Genomic DNA, 19,152 nt, shown 5'->3' with positions numbered 1-19,152 from the left:
TACTAAAAAATCACACTAATATTATAAAGGAGAAAGTTTGTATGTGTGTGTGTGTGTGTGTGTGTGTGTATGTTTGTTACTCCTTCACGCAAAAACTACTGAACGGATTGGGCTGAAATTTAGAATGGAGATAGATTATACCCTGGATTAGCACATAGGCTACTTTTTATCCCGGAAAATCACAGAGTTCCCACGGGATTCTTAAAAAACCTACATCCACGCGAACGAAGTCGCGGGTATCAGCTAGTTGTATATAAATGACACTCAAAGCATTGATATAAAAAACTCTTAGGAATGGAAGTCCTAAAAACGTTTATCCATCATTTATGTTTTTATTAGACATTTGCAGATCTTAGGCCCTGTTCACACGGCATTAACACCACACGTTTTTTTGGTGAATAAATCTTACCGAATACCTATGTAGTGGCCATGAATGCTTATTAAAGGTGGATTGAGCGCTCCTAAACCTTCCTAAAGCAAATACCTACTTATCGCTTTCCCACTTCTACAACTCGCGATAAGTGGGTGTTTGCTTCAAGAAGTTATTAGGAGTAAATATGTTGGTAGAATAGGTATTAGGAGTGCTCTAACCATTAAATGGATGGTAGTGGCGCCAAAAACTAAAATAATATAGAACCGTTCACACGCTTAAAATTCTGTACGTTTTTTTGCAGTACGTACAAACAATGTATAAATTCTTCTATTCTCATTGTATGCGCCACTACCCACTACGTATTCGGTTAGATTTATCCTGCAAAATACGTGCGGTGAACGGGGTTTATCAAAAACAATAATAAATGTGATGATTTCATTTGGAGACATTTAATAAACCGCGAGAATTATGGGTGTTTAAATATCAATGCTACGAAAGCAAATATTTTTAATTTTTTTTTACATTATTATATGTTCGATAAAAATACATAGTAATTATATTATTATAGGTAAATAATATAAACAAAATAAAATAGTAACAATACTATGGTGGCCTAATTTCTTTTATACTAACTAATGGTTTACATAACAATAAGTGTATACAATATGTTCAAACTAAGAATAGCAATGACTTTCAGCCATATTGTGATGTGACGTCTTAGCTCGCAATTTATTTTAATTGAAAATATTATTCCAGCGCAAATAGGGGTATTTTTTATTATTATTATGCTATTCCAACTTTGAATGCATTATAACTTGAACTTGAAGATGTTTAAAGTTGCCTTCAAACTACGGAAATAAAATAAATTCCAAAAAAATTGAGATGTAATATTATATTGCATCTCAGTGTGAACAGTGACATTTCAAAGTGGGATGAGCGATATTTATATATTATATTATATTTCCGTAGTTTGAAGGCAACTTTATGAATATTTTTGTTGCTATTGGGCCCATTTTAATAGACATACTTGCGCCTCAATATTAATTATAGCGTAGAAAACCAAAACGCAGTGCCATCACGAATTTCTAGATTCAACGATTAAAGTGCCTACATTAATGTATTTTAATATTATATAGTTAATTGTACACCCGTCCATGAAATGCCTACGTAAAGCTCAGTTAAGGAGCCCCGATTGTAATTTTAGGGTCTATTCGGAGGACTTTTGTACCGGGCACTTTTAGTCCCTCGTGTCTTTAAGCGATCTGTTTTCACGGATAAAAAGAACCTCGAGGACTGCCTCCTCGTCTGTGGAGCACTAGATTGACCATTCATAAATCTGATTGACTATACAGATTTAAAGATACAATGTTGAACTTGTTTTTTTTTATTCAAAACCTACACTCGAGGCTCTACTTGATTTTATATTTGTATAACGTTACACTATATTGCATGTTATATAACAATCGACACTGTAATATAACATCAGATAGGTGTATATAACTATATACTGTTTGAAATTTCATTATGATTTACAATATTACAATGTTATATTGTACTATCCGCACTCTAATCCGTACTTGGCTAGCTTGTAGACTATGGCCAAAAACCTTCTCACTCTGAGAGAAGACCCGTGCTCAGTAGTTAGCCGGCGATGGGTTTGATCATGATCATGATGATATTATATTACAGTATTTTGTAATTTAAAACTGAGCTTTTTAACTAAAAATAAATATTATGAAATCTATTCTTATTGATTCACTTTGTGAATTGGATTGAATATTCAATAGTGCCTTTTGAATACACTATGAAATTGACATGCCTTATTTCTACTTGATATATTTTATTTTCATTTAAATATAACAAAATAATATAACAGTGCCTAATATAACTTTTATGAAGGCTTCGTCATTTATTAATATAATTGTTAACTGTTAAATAAGTAACATAATAAACAGGGTTATTTACAATTTGACTCATAGCTTTTAATTTCGACTACAAACTTAAAAACTTTTAAATTATAATTTTAATAACAATCTAAAAAAAACACGCGTTTATAATAGTAGTGCACTAACAATTTAAAAATAGCTAAAAATTCTAAAGCTCTTTGCGCACTACATCGGATCCTAATCCGAGAATTATCGATCCGATTTGAGGGGTCGTACTCTAGATCCTAATTTTGGAAATGAAAACTGGAAAACTCGAATTTAATGCGAAACGCTTTTAAAAAAATAGTACAACGGCTACTTCGAATCGAGAATTCTCCGCGTCGGATCGGCTGCAGTGCGAAAAGAGCCTTAAATGACTCACTCAGTCCAAAATCAAGTAAATAAAAAAAAGTATTTTGATCAGAAGTGTAATAAGTACACCGTTCTGTTGGCCAGCGCCTCACGTTCTGATTTTCAAATGATTTTCATGCAGAATATATTTTGACTAACAAAGAAAGTAATGTAGCATTTAATAGCGAATAATACGATGGTTGTACTCTTTAATTAATCATGTAAGTATAAAATAATTATTATTATTGGTTTACCACAAAATGTATTATTTTTAAGTTGGAAACACCCTTAGGGCCTATTTTTCAATCAAATCAAGCTGCAACTCATTTTTAATTTAAATTGAAGAATCTCTATCATAATTCCACATGATTTTTTTTATTGATGGAAATCGCCTCAACTCTTTTGTTGATCGACTTCGCCTCAACTTTTTGTTGATGGAAATCGCCTCAACTTTTTTGTTGATGGAAATCGCCTCAACTTTTTTGTTGATGGAAATCGCCTCTACTTTTTTGTTGATGGAAATCGCCTCTACTTTTTTGTTGATGGAAATGGCCTCTACTTTTTTGGTTTGGAATTGTTTATTGACGATTTACTTAATTTTATTATAATAGATTTAACTTTCTAGCTATGTGCGTTTCAAGCAATTAAATATCACTTGCTTTAACGGTGAAAGAAAACATCGTGAGGAAACCTGCATGCCGGAGAGTTCTCCATGTTCTTAAAAGGTGTGTGAAGTCTGCCAATCCGCATTGAATGGCCTATACACTTCTCACTCTGAGAAGAGACCTGTGCTCAGTAGTGGGCCGGCAATGGGTTGATAATGATGATAAAACCAAATCAAACTTAATAAAAAGTGGTGAAGTTTCCAACTTAAAAATGAAATAAAAAATCAAAACATGTAAATATCGTCAGTTTTTTAGAATTAAATTGTATAGTAAAAAGTATATTCATGTCAATAATAAACACTATGTGACCGACTTTGCGCTGTTTGAATTTTTATTGAAAGTTTGGACATGACATTTTATAAAATGTACATAATATACTTAGCCCTAATTCGCACGAGTGTTAAAAAAGCGTTGCGTTAAAACCCGGCGTTGCGCTGACAATACAAAGTGCGCGTTAAAAAAGCGTTGACGTGTGAACAGATACTTGGGAATGCATTTGTTCTATTTGAACGCTTTTTTAACGGACGTTAAAAAAAGCTCTCGTGCGAATGAGGCCTTAGTGCATATATTTTGAGAGCTCACTCGCCATAGTATTTGCTCTATGAGTCAACTGTCATGTCAAAAGTACGATTTTAACGCATTAGCAGTCCCTGTGTCCAAATGTTCATGGACGGCGGTAATCACTTAACATCGGGTGAACCGCCTGCTCGTTTGCTAGCTATTTTTATTTAACTTTTGACGTGACAGTTATACAGCAATTATGGTGAGTGAGTTCTCAAAATGTATGCATTATAAGTACTTTATTTGACTTTTACCTGACCTTTGCGAAAAATGCTTTTATTGCGTCGTGAAACTTTATTTATATATTTTTAACTTTTTAAAGGTTTGCGCATATTGAAGTAAATAAAAAAAGAAACACTTTAAAATAAATAAATTAAATTAAAAATGTCGAGTCCAAAATTGTGAATGTCATTTTAAATTTTCGTGTATGTGTCGTGCTGTATTTAAAAAATATAAATATTATTAAATATTGTATGAATTTGAAGTACTCACATCAAAGACATTTAAGTATACAATATGCCCTTTCACTGAGACGGTTCGTGAGGTAGGGCGCGAGTTGCGGGAGGATGGATGACAGTTCAGTAACAAGTGTGAATTAAAAAATTTATAACACCCCCGACAAGTGAAGGTTACAGTAACTAGAAAAGAGCTGATAACTTTCAAACGGCTGAACCGATTGTCTTGGATAATAGCTAAGAACACTTACACTTTCAAACAAAAAAAAACTAAATTGAAATTGGCTCATTAGTTTAGGAGCTACGATGCCACAGACAGATACACAAATACACACGTCAAACTTATAACACCCCTCTTTTTGGGTCGGGGGTTAAAAATCAAGGCATTCAATATCGCTGTCATCCTCCCTTAATCCACATTTTTTTATTCGGATAAAAGTTAGCCCATGACGGCAATCTCACCTGGTAAGTGATGATGATGATGACGAAGTCTAAGACGGAAGGGGTATATCGCTCAGCGTCAGTTTTATGAATGCTATAAACAAATTGAAGCCTTATGATATGTAAAATACGGTTCAAAGTTGTTAATACGTCGCAGTTGGCCACAATATGATTAAGAGTAAATGGCCATAAATATAATGATTTTGCGCAAATATTTGCCCAATAAAGTTTTTGATTTTGAATGTTTGCGCAAAATCGTTACATCTATGGCCTCCTTAATAGATGCCATTGTAAGTGTAATTTTTATTATGGACATTTTCTCTGTTTAGCATATAAATAATAAAGTTTCTTTTATTTAGAAATTGTGTTTTGTTTTTAATTTCCTATCCACGTATTTACTCTATTCAAATATTTTCTTTTTTCATCAACCCATCGCTGGCGTAAGTTTTTCTCAAAATGAGAAGAGTTAGACCAAAGTCCATCACGCTGGATTGGCAGACTTCACACACTTTGAGAACATTATGGAGAACTTTTAGGCATGCGTTTTCCCTCACGATGTTTTCCGGCACCGTTAAAGCAAGATTTTTAATTGATTACAAGTTTAAATTAAAAATTTATAACACCCCCGACAAGTGAAGGTTACAGTAACTACAAAGGAGCTGATAACTTTCAAACGGCTGAACCGATATTCTTGGGTTATAGCTAAGAACACTCGATCAAACAAAAAAACTTTTCTAACAAAAAAAAAACTAAATTAAAATAGGTTCATTAGTTTAGGAGCTACTATGCCACAGACAGATACACACGTCAAACTTATAACGCCCCTCTTTTTGGGTCGGGGGTAAAAACGCACATAACTCAATAGCTAGAGCCTAGAGGTGTGCCCGGAATCGAACCCTTGACCTCGCGGAAAGAAAACCGACGCCCTAACCACTAGGCTATCACGGCTTAATATAATAGTACCTACCTACTTAGATTAAAATATATTTGCATAACGATGTCGAAAGATCGATACAAATGATGACAACCGTTATAAAATTTTTAATTGTTATGATTAATTCTTAAAGCCTAGTTGCATGACCGGTGGTCAAAGTTACGTTACGGTTACCGTTTTTCAGCGTCTATAGAAGCAAAATGAGTTGGACAAGTCAGGGGTTGTCAACTTTGTTGCAAAATTTTACATTCAAACTAAATCATGGAGGTATGAATACTGAATTCTGCTATCCACTTTCATTTTCCTTTTTCTACAAGTGTGCCGCACGCCATCGTAAGCAATTTCACTCTCAACATTTGGGTGCCTGGTGCATTATGACCGCCCGTTGTAGGTAGGTAATTAGGCATAGTACGCGACCGGTGGAGATGGCAATCAGGGCGGTGATTCCTCACATAGGTGCACACTGCACAGCTCCCGCGCTGACCCGGTGTGGGATAGCTTATCATTCCCAACTCCTTTCAGCGGTCTCCCCACGTTTCAACATGGGATTATACAAGGAGTGGATCAACAAATTCGTGAAAAGCTGGCAATGCGTTGAGAGTTCCTCTGATGCTGCAAATGTTCATGGGCGGCGGTAATCAGTAATCACTTAACATGTGACGCTTGTTTGTTTGCATGCTATTTACCTATCTAAAAAATCCGGCCAAGTGCGAGTCAGACTCACGCACTGAGGGTTCCGTACTCGGGTATTTTTTCCAACATTTTTCACGATAATTCAAATACTATTATACCTACATAAAAATAAATAGAAATCTGTTTTTGAATGTACCTACAAGTAAAGCCCTTTCATATGATATCCTACTTGGTATAGATATATACTTATATACTATATATACTTTGAAAATTGAAACACATTTTAATTTTTTTTAAATGATATAACCACAAATTCTCAGTTTTCAGATTTATTCCTGTACTTGTGCTATAAGACCTATCTTACCTACCTGCCAAATTTCATGATTCTAGGTCAACGGGAAGTTCAATAGGTTTCTTGACAGACACGACGGACGGACGGACGAACAGACAGACAGACAGACAACAAAGTGATCCTACAAGGGTTCCGTTTTTCCTTTTGAGGTAGGTACCTCAAAAGGAAATACGGAACCCTAAAAACTGTAACGTAAAATCTTATTAATCGCCTGTCATGCAATTGTACCTCATAGTGCTACTTGCTCAATGGAACATTATTAAACTTGTTTTTTATAGCTCGAAAACATTAAAAACTAAATTATATTTATCCGGATAAGTTATTATTAGTATATTATGAAAATAATTAGGTAATTTTAACGTATGTGTCACTCGACATTTAAAATATTGATCCATTTTGGAAAATAAAGTAATTTGACGGCCGTTAAATCAGTTTTAAATATACTTTAATATAAGATCAACTATAATTAACTTTGCTTCCGGGATCCATGATAAAGGTTAAAAATTGTATTCGAGATCTTGTCAACACATAAATCTAGGTAATTAGATGTAAGTAATAAATAGATAGGTATATCTAGGTTAATCACTTATCGGTACGTATCTCTGCATCGTAATCTTTTATTTATTTATTTGAGCCAGAAAGTTGTAACAATCAAGATAAAAAGAAAGAAAAAACTGGCCAAGAGCGAGTCAGACTCGCGCACTGAGGGTTCCGTACTCAGGTATTTTTCCCAACATTTTGCACGATAAATGAAAAACTATTATACTTACATGACAATAAATAAAAATCTGTCTTAGGATGTACAAGTAAGGCCCTTTCACATGATACCCCACGTGGTATAGTTATCTTATTTTGAACATTGAAACATATTTTAATTTTTTTTTAAATGATGTAGGTAACCACAAATTCGCGGTTTTCAGATTTATTCCTGTACTTGTGCTATAAGACCTACCAAACTACCAAATTTCATGATTCTAGGTCAACGGGAAGTACCCTATAGGTTCTTGACAGACAGACAGACAACAAAGTGATCCTATAAGGGTTCCGTTTTTCCTTTTGAGGTACGGAACCCTAAAAATGAATTCTTATGGGTGAGGTTCGTTATCCGTTTCCATTAATCATATAACGGTAGTTCTCTTGAGATAACGTAGTGGATTCTCCTACTGCCTGGATAGACGAGCTGGACCAAACGAGTCGCACCGAGCCGCTGGAAACCCTTATCATTCTGAGAGGAAACCCGTACTCAGTAGTGAACCGACGATGGGTTGATCGTATGATGATGATTATACAATAATACCCACTTAAAGTCACCGTGAAATGCGGTTAGTTACAGTAGGGGGAGGCGACGAGCTTGTCGGAATGTCTTTCTATGACCTTTCTATTGTCACCAGCACTGGAACTAATGTCTAAAGGTTGACTTCGGGCTAAAGAAACCCAGTCTCATGCGATATAGTTTTTTCAAGGTACTGTACTCGAATGATGCCAACGCGAGAATTTATTACTAAGCATCCGAGTCCATCCTTCTATCTGTCCGTCGGTCTGTCTGTCAACGGGCTGTATCTCGTGAACAGTAATACTTAGGTAAGGAGTAGATCACAGAGTGTATATTTCTTTTGCTGCTATTACAACAAAAATAATAAACATTTCAAAATGGCTGCCCTCAAATTCAGAAAAATGAAAAAGTACACAGTAACTACTCATGTTATAGGTACCTATCTTGTACGATGATGGTATGGAATCCTTCGTCAGCGAATCTAACTCGCATTTTACCGATTTTTTTGTTGCAACCTCAAAAAACATCCTTAGATAGATACCTACCAGGTATCTCAGTCAGGTAATGAGTATTGAGAATGTATCCGACGTCATTATTGGCAGCCCAATCAAGCATGTAAATCTGTCGGTTAGTGTAAGAGATAATGACATGAATTCTCGTTTAAACGAGACGTAGGTACTCGTACCTACGATACCTAAATACCCGGAGGTACAAATCATAATTAAACCTTGAGGACCTTTAGAATCGTTTCAATCTCATAGGAATAGGTTGAAAGGCAGCCTTATATTCATAGATGCCAAAAATATGTATGTCTGTCTGTTAAATTTTCACGGCCCATCCGTTTAACCGATTTTGACGAAAGATACAGCGATAGCTTGCTTTCCGAAGATTTTTAAAAACCTCCGTCCACGCAAATAAAGTGCATCGTCTCAAATTGATTTAGGTACAAAAAATATATAGGTAAGTATCTCCAGATATTTTAAAAATCTTGGCATTCAATAAATTATCTACAGACCGATAGATAGTCATTATAACTCCAGTAAAGTTCCATTAAAGTGTTAACTTTTGTAATACTTTGTCGTTTGCCAAACATGTATCACCTATTTATTTAAGTGCCAAGTTTCCTTGTAATCGATTCAATTTTACTCACCAACAATCCAATAAAGCTGTTCAATTTAAGCGTTTTGTTTGTTAATAGCAAGGTTTTGGAATAAAAATTACTAATATCTTCAATGCATTTCCTTTATTAATAATATTATTTTCTTAATATTACAAAAAGTCTAATAATATTCATCTTAAGAAATCATTTGTTTTGCAATCTCACAAAAAAGTTGTCAAGTAACCCGATAACCGAATTCGAGATCCGTCAGAAGCTATGCAAGATCCTCTTCGACTGAACATCCGTCGAAACTCGATCGCTATTATGACGCAAATTCCTAGTCTACAAATAGCTGGGACCGGTTGCTCTTGGCCTTGCGTATAGCATCTAATGAGTCTAATCTAGTTAATAAAGTAGGTGTTTAAGGACTAAAGCATAGAATTCTAATCCATACATCATAGTGATCACCCCATCGCCGACCCACTACTGAGTATAGGTCTCCTATCAGAATGAGAAAGAAGGTCTTAGGCCATAGTCAGCCGACTTCACACACCTTTGAGAATATTATGTAGAACTCTCAGTCATGCAGGTGTCCTCATGATGTTTTCCTTCACCATTAAAGCAGATGATACTTACATGGCTACGTATTTGTTAAAAAAGCACGTAACTCCAAAAAGTTAGAGGTGCATGCCCGGAACCAAACCGTCGACCCTATGAATCAGGAATGGAATGTGGCCGACGACGTTTGAAAAGAGCAACCGCCGAGTTTCTTGCTGGTTCTTCTCGGTAGGAAAGGCATTCCGAACCAGTGGTAGATGCTCTTGACGATTCAAAAGTACTTGTAAAAGTGTAATTGAATAAAAATATTTTGAATAAGTGACTAGGCTATCACTACTTGTTACTTCTATAATGACTGTTCTGAATTCTGTGAACCATAGCTATGGTCAGTGAAGTTCTCAAACAGTGCGTAAGTCAAAGTCTACTTTACAGGAGAGTAATAAAACAATGTAAAGCTGTATAAAAATATTCGTTAACAAAACTAGATGTACAATTTTTTATGATGATATAATGTAAAAGTTATTGACGAAATAAAAGATACCATGATTCAGATAAGTAGAATTAAAGCAGGTGAAATATCTTCATTGAATGGTTAGAATTTAACCCGCCAAAATGACTTACGCAATGTTAGAACTCCACTCAACGCTATGTGGAGTCCATTCAGTGCATGCCAGCCGAAGTAATGACAAAGCAAAGTAGGTACCTACGTGATCGAGATTGCGTAATGCAATTGCAATCGACGTAGGTTTGATTTTGACACTTGAAAGCCATGGTCGGAATGAAAATGAGGACCTAGCTTCCAACCTAAATTATTCTAAGGTACCTTATGTAGACTCTAAATGCAAATTCGGGAAATGAATAAAAGCAAACATTTAATTTTGAGGGTTCCATACGTCCGAATGACAAGTGTAAATTAAAAATTTTCAACACCCCCGACCAGTGAAGGTTACAGTAACTAGAAAAGAGCTGATAACTTTCAAACGGCTGAACCGATTTTCTTGGACTAACTACCTTGGACTAATTAACTTGGACTTGGATCCAAAGTATCTGAGTTTTCCAAAACATCATTTTCAAATAAATAATAATGTATATCTTGGCAACGTCCATCTTGACAGCTAGACATTTGTCAATTGACATAATATTAAGAACCTAACGGTTATCTAACCTTCTTTTTTACAAGAAAACTAGAAAAGAGCTGATAACTCTTAAACGGCTGAACCAATTTTTTTGGATTATAGCTAAGAACACTCTCGATCAAGCCACCTTTCAAACAAAAAAAAACTAAATTAAAATCGGTTCATTCGTTTAGGCGCTACGATGCCACAGACAAATACACAGATACACAGACACACAGATACACACGTCAAACTTATAACACCCCTCTTTTTGGGTCGGGGGTTAAAAAAAAGGCAATTTTTCTAGAAGCACCCGTGTATCTGTATCTATCAAAGCCAATTTGCTCAACGTAGGCACGTACGCGACAGATTGAGATGGCAATCGGAGGGCGGGGCGTCCCCGCCCCAGTTGCCATCTCAACCTATCTGTACTGTACATATATGAATTTAGAAACTGTGACCCTGATACGTACCTACATGTAACGTAAATAGATGAATTTTGAATTGGGGATCACTTGATCAACCCTAAAAAAAAATTACCGACCTAATGGTTCATCAACGCCCAGCCCAAACCTTTGGAGCTATAGAAAGCTGATTTTACACAGTGGTTTTCATTATAACAGCATAGACAAGAAATAAGATCGGATTTTTCGAAATTCCCACGGGATAGAAGTTATACTTTCGCGGAGCGAAGCCTCGGGTGATCGCTAAGTTTATGTAAACCTTAACCCTTATGAGCTAATAATAAGAGCCAATGCCAATGGGCATCGATAGCTGTGTCGAGTGTAGCACAGCCGTCCAGGTTTCTGTTACAAAACCACAAGGGCTTTGGCGACCGCACGACAGCGTTACACTATCAAACACCTGTAAGAGCTCGTGGGAATTTTGGAGAGGATTTTTTTATCAGATACAAGTTAGCCCTTGACTACAATCTCAGCTGGTGGTAAGTGATGATGCAGTCTAAGATGGAAGCGGGCTAACTCGGAAAGGGTACGGCAGTTTTCATTAAACCCATAGTCCTTTGGTTTCTACACGGCATCGTACTGGAACGCTGAATTGCTTAGCGGCACGGCTTTGCTGGTAACTAGCCACGGCCGAAGCCTCCCACCTGACCAGAAAATAAATTATAAAATTCCAAACCCCTGCCGGGAATTGAACCCGGGACCTCCCATACCACTGCGCCAGGGAGGCCGTCGAATTTAAACCACTCAAGAGTATATTGTAAAAATTGAGTGATTTTGTGTGGGATGCTACTTGCAAGTGACTTTCGCCGCGGTGGCTACGGCAAACTAATTCAAAATGGCAAGGAGCAGATATGAAAAATATCTTCGATGAAAAATTAATTATTATCGATGACGAAAATGAAATGAAAAGTCATGACTGACTGTTTTCCAAAATTAATCTATACTAACATTATAAATGCGAAAGTGTGTCTGTCTGTCTGTCTGCTACCTTTTCACGACCCAACAGTTTAACCGATTCTGACGAAATTTATTACAGGGTTAGCTTATACCGCAAGGACGAACATAGGCTAGTTTTTATCCCGGAAAATCAAACAGTTCCCACGGGATCTTTAAAAAATTAAATCCACCCGGACGAAGTCGCGGGCATCCTCTAGTAAATTTGTAAATCCCCAAGATAACCCTATCAGTAATGAAACCCAGGATCTCCCTATTATAAGACCTCAGCTCACCACTACGCCAGGGAGGTCGTCAATGATGATGATGAGAAGTAAGGCAAGGACAAAACAAGGATATAAGGTTTTGAAACTTCGTAGCTTTAGTTTTAAGTTAACGTAATTAACTATCACCACTACATCATTATTTGTTGTCAGAAAGTGTACAATAGTACCCAATTTGAATAAATGACTTTGACTTTGACTTCTTCACAGTCAAAGTCATTTATTCAACTTGGGTACTATTCAAACCCTCTCGAATTTTTCCCGCTAGCTCTTGACCAGGCACTGTTGTAACGAACGACATTATAAATACAGGTGCCGCCCGCAAGGCTCTCGAGTGTGTGAACGGACGCCATAGACGCAAAGCGCGGGAAAATTGACATTCGATAGGAAATACTAAGGTGCCATGTTTGTTGTCAAGGTCGGTATTATTTGCTTTTGTTTTTTTTTTAAATTGTGATAGTGATTTGTTTTAGATAACGCAATCAAAAGTTCATCAATTTGATGGATGATAAAAGCTTTATTCCCTTATAATAGTTTCCTTGTCCTATTTTTTAAACAAAGTCTTTTACGTTCAAAACTAGCGCGCCGCCTCGGCTTCGCTCTGGTGTCATTTTTTTGAGTTTTTATTGAGGATTTTCCAAAAAAAAAACTTTCAAACTATTCTTGAAAATTACGCACATTGCCACTGTATTTACTTGTTGATTGGGTCAATTGTTGAATTTGACAAATAAATTGATGTTTAATGGTGATCATAATTAATTATGTAAAACTAAAGCTACAGGGGTTCCTAACGCCCGGGTTTGAGAAGAAGCCCACATACCCTAAGCCTTACCTGAAACTTATAGAGTATACTTAAGACTTTGCTCAAACTTATGACAGTCAAAACGAGACAGATTTATATTTTCTTCATAAATTCGTCTCGTTTTAACACAGCCTTAAGTCTGAGCTGAGCCAAAGAACGCTCTGTAGATCTCTGGCTCAAACCCAGACTCATGATTAATATGCCAGTTAATGTCCTTACCTATTGAATTTTTGTCGAGTATAATTAATTGAGTAGGTACGTACATACTTGGCTTCATTAAAGACTTCATTTGAATACCAACCATTAGTGAACTACTTATCACGTAATACGCATCTAAGTTAAACACAATATAAGTTCGTGTTATTACATAAGGCGCCTTCAAGTAAAACAACAGAACAAAGGCTTGCAATAGATGTAATAATCTTGTCTATGTTTCTCTACAACTCCTACAATTTGTACAGATAATCATCTTAAATTGAACACCGTTTTAACATGATTACGTTGTCATAAAATTGGCTAAGCTTCCCATGCTTTATTTTTACAATAAGTTACAACTTATTTATTTTAATAAGTCGCAAAAGAGTACATAACTCCAACACGTGAAATAGGACGTTATTTACATACTTTTAAGAGCCTGTTTCACAACCGCCAGATAAACTTTATCTAACGGGTAAATTAGACATTTTGACAGATTTTCAATACAAAAACTGCCAAATTATTCGTTAGATAAAGTTTATCTAGAAATTTTAAGACCGGCAATGCATCGGCGGTACCTCTGGTGCTGCAAATGTTCATGGGCGGCGTAATCACTTAACATCAGGTGGCTCACCTGCTCGTTTGCTCGCTACGAAAAAAGTTGTAATCTACGATTTCAGTTCGACCCTGTTCAGCGAGGTGATCAGTGTTCAACACTGAATGATTGCTCATTGGACATTGGTTAGTTCTACATTGCTGCTTCACTGTCTGATAATAAAATATTTTTTCGTAGAAAATCTTCAATGGATTAAAATAAATGTCATATAAGCTCGGTGGCCATCATTCCGTGTTTATCACTGAGTTAGCGAATCACCCCGCTGGAGTTCAAAGCTAAAAGTTTAGTTCAACATAAAAAAAAATAGTTTCAAAAAGGGTGTTGAAGCCCAAAATATAATGTCGTAAGCTATTTAGTCTATTATATGTTATTCTATTCTTACATAAAATAAAATTTCCAAGTTGTAATATTAATCAACAGTCTCAAAAATTCGAACTTGTTTCTTAATTGCGACAAGTACCTACCTAACTTAATTAGTTTTAGGTTACTCACTTGTCGTAATTAAACTAAACTATTAAACCTTTTTTAATGCCAGAACCAATATGCCTATATTATTATCATGAATCTAGGTAAATAGGTACCTACCTGCATATTTTAATACAGCTACCATACCAATGCTTCAAACTTTTTAGGAAGAAATATTTCGGTCATACAAAATATTGCGAATAATTCACATAATATGAGAAACAAAAAGTTCGTTAGAGTCGTTAATATTAGGTATATAGCAATCCGTGTCGCGTACCTACCTAGGTACTTTGCCCATGTAATAACGAATTACTATTAGATAAAAAAAACATAGTCGATATGCAATATGTATACATAATTAAGTAGGTGTCAATGTTTAAAAACATATTATAAACGTAATCACAATAGGGATGTTAATATTTTATCATGCAAGATATTTTTTTTTACTACCAGAAGTTATGAGCCCTCATTACTGAAGATCAGAACCCCTTCTATAAATTGTATAATAACACAGAATATAATATTCTGTTTGATTGTGAGGACCTGAAGGGTAATTAAGATCGGCTGTTATGGCTAGGTACTATTAAGCATGCATTAGCCTCAATATTTAATACTATCTATAAGCAAAACATCATTCTATCATAGGAATGCTAAACCATTGACTGAGTGGGCGTGGCGAGGCGTTGCACAAGCATAGCCTAAATAATTTCTAGTCGCCTTTACTATAACCTGGTATTACTAGGAAGAGAATTATTGAGCCGGCCTATAATTTAGACTAGGTACTAGGTGCATTGCTCACTGTTTCATCATTTATATAGGTACATTCAAATACTAGATAATGCCCGCAACTTCAGTCTCGTGGATTTAGGTTTTTCGAAATCCCGTGGGATCTCTTTGATTTTCCGGGATAATAAGTAGCCTATGTGCTAATCCAGGACATTATCTATCTCCTTTCTGAATTTCAGCCAAATCCGTCCAGTGGTTTTTGCGTGAAGGAGTAACAAACATACACACATACACACAAACTTTCGCGTTTATCATATTAGTGTGAAGTGTGATTCCGTGGGAACTTTTTGATTTTCCGGGATAAAAAGTAGCCCCTGTCCGTCTCCAGGGTGCAAACTATCTCTGTATTACTTACTAAATAAATGATTCTCGTGAGTTCATCTACTTATAGGCTTAGGTTTGTAAGAATCCCGTGGCAATTCTTTGATTTTACGGGACAAAAAGTAGCCTATGTCTTTCCCTGGGATCCAAGCTGTTTCTGTCCCTGTCGATAAACAGTTAAACAAATAGGCCTTGAAAAGCTTTCCTACCTACTGATAGTATAAATCTTTAAAATAATATAAATGGATAAACTGACCTTAGTAAAATAATGAGTCATTCTAGTGGAAATACGTTATTTCAATTTTAGCAATTTAATTTAGTTCTCACAAAATATGTTTCCGGTGATAAAGTAAACACTGGTCAAGTGCGTATTAGAACACGTGGTTCCGTAGTTCGTAGATAAATGATAGGTACTTGCCAAAATCGTTGGCGTTCATTATGCCTATCCAGTCGTTCTAAGATCCAGTCTATCTACGATAGTTTTTTCAAAAACTGTCGGGGAACGTCATAATAATTTTAAAATACCTATTTAACTCGAAGAGAAAACATTTTTTTATTGCATTTCACACTTTTCATATTCAGAAGATACCATACATGCCTCTATGTAAATGTCTTAGATTTCAATAGCTATCACAGTTTTAAGATGAATATACACACAGACAGACGAACAGAGGGACTGAACGGAGGTATAAGGGTTCTTTATTTTCACACAGAACCCTAATAAATGACCTAAAAATCGAAAAACATCAGGATTAGATGTTGCAATAGTTATTACATAAGTCTAAAGATGCCCATCTTCATTTCGTAGCCCGTATTATTTTGTCGTAGCAAGGTCGTTACGAAGATGCGTAGACTCCTCTTCAGTTACTACGGATCGTAGCAAAACGTTCTAATAACTTTATAATGTCTTTCTCTGCCGTAACTTCATTGAGGGTCGTGACCCCTTTCCATTAACTACAATATAATAGTAGTTTTTTGGGATAGTAATGAGGTACTTACCTACTTTAAAAGATAATGGCATAATTTTCGGAAAAACGTAGCGCTGTGGTAGCCATGTTGGGTGTAACAATATTACTGTGAGACTGAGTTCATATTCATTAAGGACCAGTTGCATGGCAGGAGATAACAGTTAGGTTACGTTTTAACCATCAATAACAGCAAAATGGGGTGCACAAGTTATCAGTTTGTACCTTCAACCTTAATCTTGGAGATATGAATACTGACTTGTGCAATCGCTTATATTTTAACGGTAACTGTAACGTAACTTTAACTGGCGATCGTTCAACTGGACTTAACTGATAGATTAATTCAAGTAAACGCCAATTTAGAAATTACACTAGGTTCTAAGAAAACAACTTGACACACAAGCAACGACCTTGAGACAGCACGAAATTCGAACCTTAGTGTACGTGTAACAATTAAATGCAACTAGGCCAGCCGCCCGGCGTTGATCAAATCTATACACCGAGCATACTAAACGTACGTTTCTATTGATGATGTAATAGTTTATGAGTCATTCTATCAAATTTGGTTGGCAATGTCTAACGCTCACTCTCGCTTAACTCTAACCACCTGTCATGCAACTGGACCAAAATGACAGATTTAAGCACAGTTAACGCTAACCTGAAAAATTACACTTCACTGAAAACAACTTGACACATAAGTGACGACCTTGGGACAGTATAGTACGCAATTTGAAGTGTAAGTTAAACAATTAAATGCAACTAGGCCAGCCGCCCGGCGTTGCTCAAACCTATACACCGAGCATACTAAACGTTTAACGTTTCTATTGACAATGTAATAGTTTATGAGTCATTCTGTCACGAAAATTTCGTAAGGTTCCATTTATTTTGGGACTAACTATTAGGCCTATAATAAGAAAACTCAGAATCGCTCAGCATGCGATAGAGAGATCTATCTACTGAGGTCTAGCTGGTCATAAGTATCTTGTACTAGCTGATGCCCGCGACTTCGTCCGCGTGGATGTAGGTTTTTTAAAAATCCCGTGGGAACTCTTAGATTTTCCGGGATAAAAAGTAGCCTATGTGCTAATCCAGAGTATAATCTATCTCCATTCTAAATTTCAGCCAAATCCGTCCAGTACTTTTTGCGTGAAGGAGTAACAAACATACACACACACACACATACAAACTTTCGCCTTTATAATATTAGTGTGATAGCTTCCACAGGCCACGGTCTTGCGCTGCCTGCATCCAGTGGCTTCCTGCGATTATTTGATGTCCACCTTGTCCACTTTCCAGCGCTGTGCTTTCCTATGCAAATTCACCATTCTAGCACCTTAACGTTTATAAATTTTTCGAACTATAAGCCCTACTTATTGCTACATCAGCTTTGCAACCCGTTGAACTATGTTGGTTTTGGTTACTCAGGTTCTCGTACGGATCTTCTCGGTCCTGCCAGGCGATTCAGAATACTCGATTCGGTAAGTTACCGTTCGATTTAAGACGTACTCTTCATTGAAAAATACGTCTTATCGAACGATAACTTACCGAATCTAGTGTTCTGAATCGCCCGGCGGATTTGATCACGTAGAGCAATTCCAAGCCTAGCTCTCTCCATCACCCGCTGAGGGACTCTGTCCATTTTGAAGAGGCCCATAGTTAGCGAGTACGGTTTTTCGAACTACATGTGCCCTGCCCATTGCCACCTTAGCTTCGCAACCCGTTGAGCTACGTATTATTACTTACTTATATAAAGTCGAATAACGTGCGACGAAACAGTAATTGAGTTATTTGTAACACTGATATATTTTGATGCAACGACTTATGGTTGGAATTTAAATTATAGTATTGGCAGTATGTAGGACGCACTGTGTAGTTATGTAGTAGAGTAGTCAACATATCGAAATCGTTGCAGGGGCAGCGTAACGTAGTTTTAATTAAACATTATGTGCTAATTTTGACGTGAAAGAAAAACAAAATCTAATTACATACTTAGGTATATTATAATTTATTATGTAAGTAATTTCTTATTGTCTAACGGTTAAAAACGGGGCGAATTGAGAACCACCTCCGTTTTGGAAGTCGGTTAAATATGACTGGATCCTTGTTAGCTATCATATCAAATCGGGCTAACAGTAGAAGCCCGACATAGAAGTATAAGTACGCGACAGGTCCAGATGGCAATCGAGACATGAGGCGGGGGACGCCCCGTACACCCGCACGTCACCCACGCTATCCTGAAATCTATAATTAACTAGATATTAATAATAATTTAGTTCAATGACAATGAGTCACGAGAAGAATTTGAATTATAAAATGGTGTTTGAATAATTGCGAAGTGGTACGTTGTAGGAATGTGAGTGGTTCCTTTTTGGTATAATTATGGTGACAGCTGTTTTCCTCTCTTTGTGACGTCACGTTTGACCTTTAAATAACTTTGAATTAAGATAAGTTGACGTAAACTCTGTAATGTAATTAATGCTGTTACTTGAATTATACATACCTGTCAATGTTAGTAAGTTCTAATACTTATGTCACAATTACCTAATTTCATTAACCCCCGACCCAAAAAGAGGGGTGTTATAAGTT

General features: G+C 36.2%; 1 protein-coding gene across 2 annotated transcripts in view; it reads left to right on the top strand.

Moving 5' to 3' along the window:
* Positions 1-12,743: 12,743 nt before the first annotated feature.
* LOC123869399 (activating signal cointegrator 1 complex subunit 2 homolog) overlaps positions 12,744-19,152 on the top strand; it is a 32,542-nt gene continuing 26,133 nt past the window's right edge. For both annotated transcript variants that reach the window (XR_006796883.1, XM_045912305.1), the window contains exon 1: positions 12,744-12,834. Coding sequence is in view for 1 of the 2 variants with exons in the window: in XM_045912305.1 (XP_045768261.1) it covers positions 12,820-12,834 (15 nt within the window). In the remaining variant the exon portion in view is untranslated. The remainder of the gene's footprint in view (positions 12,835-19,152) is intronic.

Source organism: Maniola jurtina, chromosome 11, assembly GCF_905333055.1.
Source record: "Maniola jurtina chromosome 11, ilManJurt1.1, whole genome shotgun sequence".
Taxonomy (NCBI): Eukaryota; Metazoa; Arthropoda; class Insecta; order Lepidoptera; family Nymphalidae; genus Maniola; species Maniola jurtina.
This window is presented reverse-complemented; position numbering and strand designations above follow the sequence as displayed.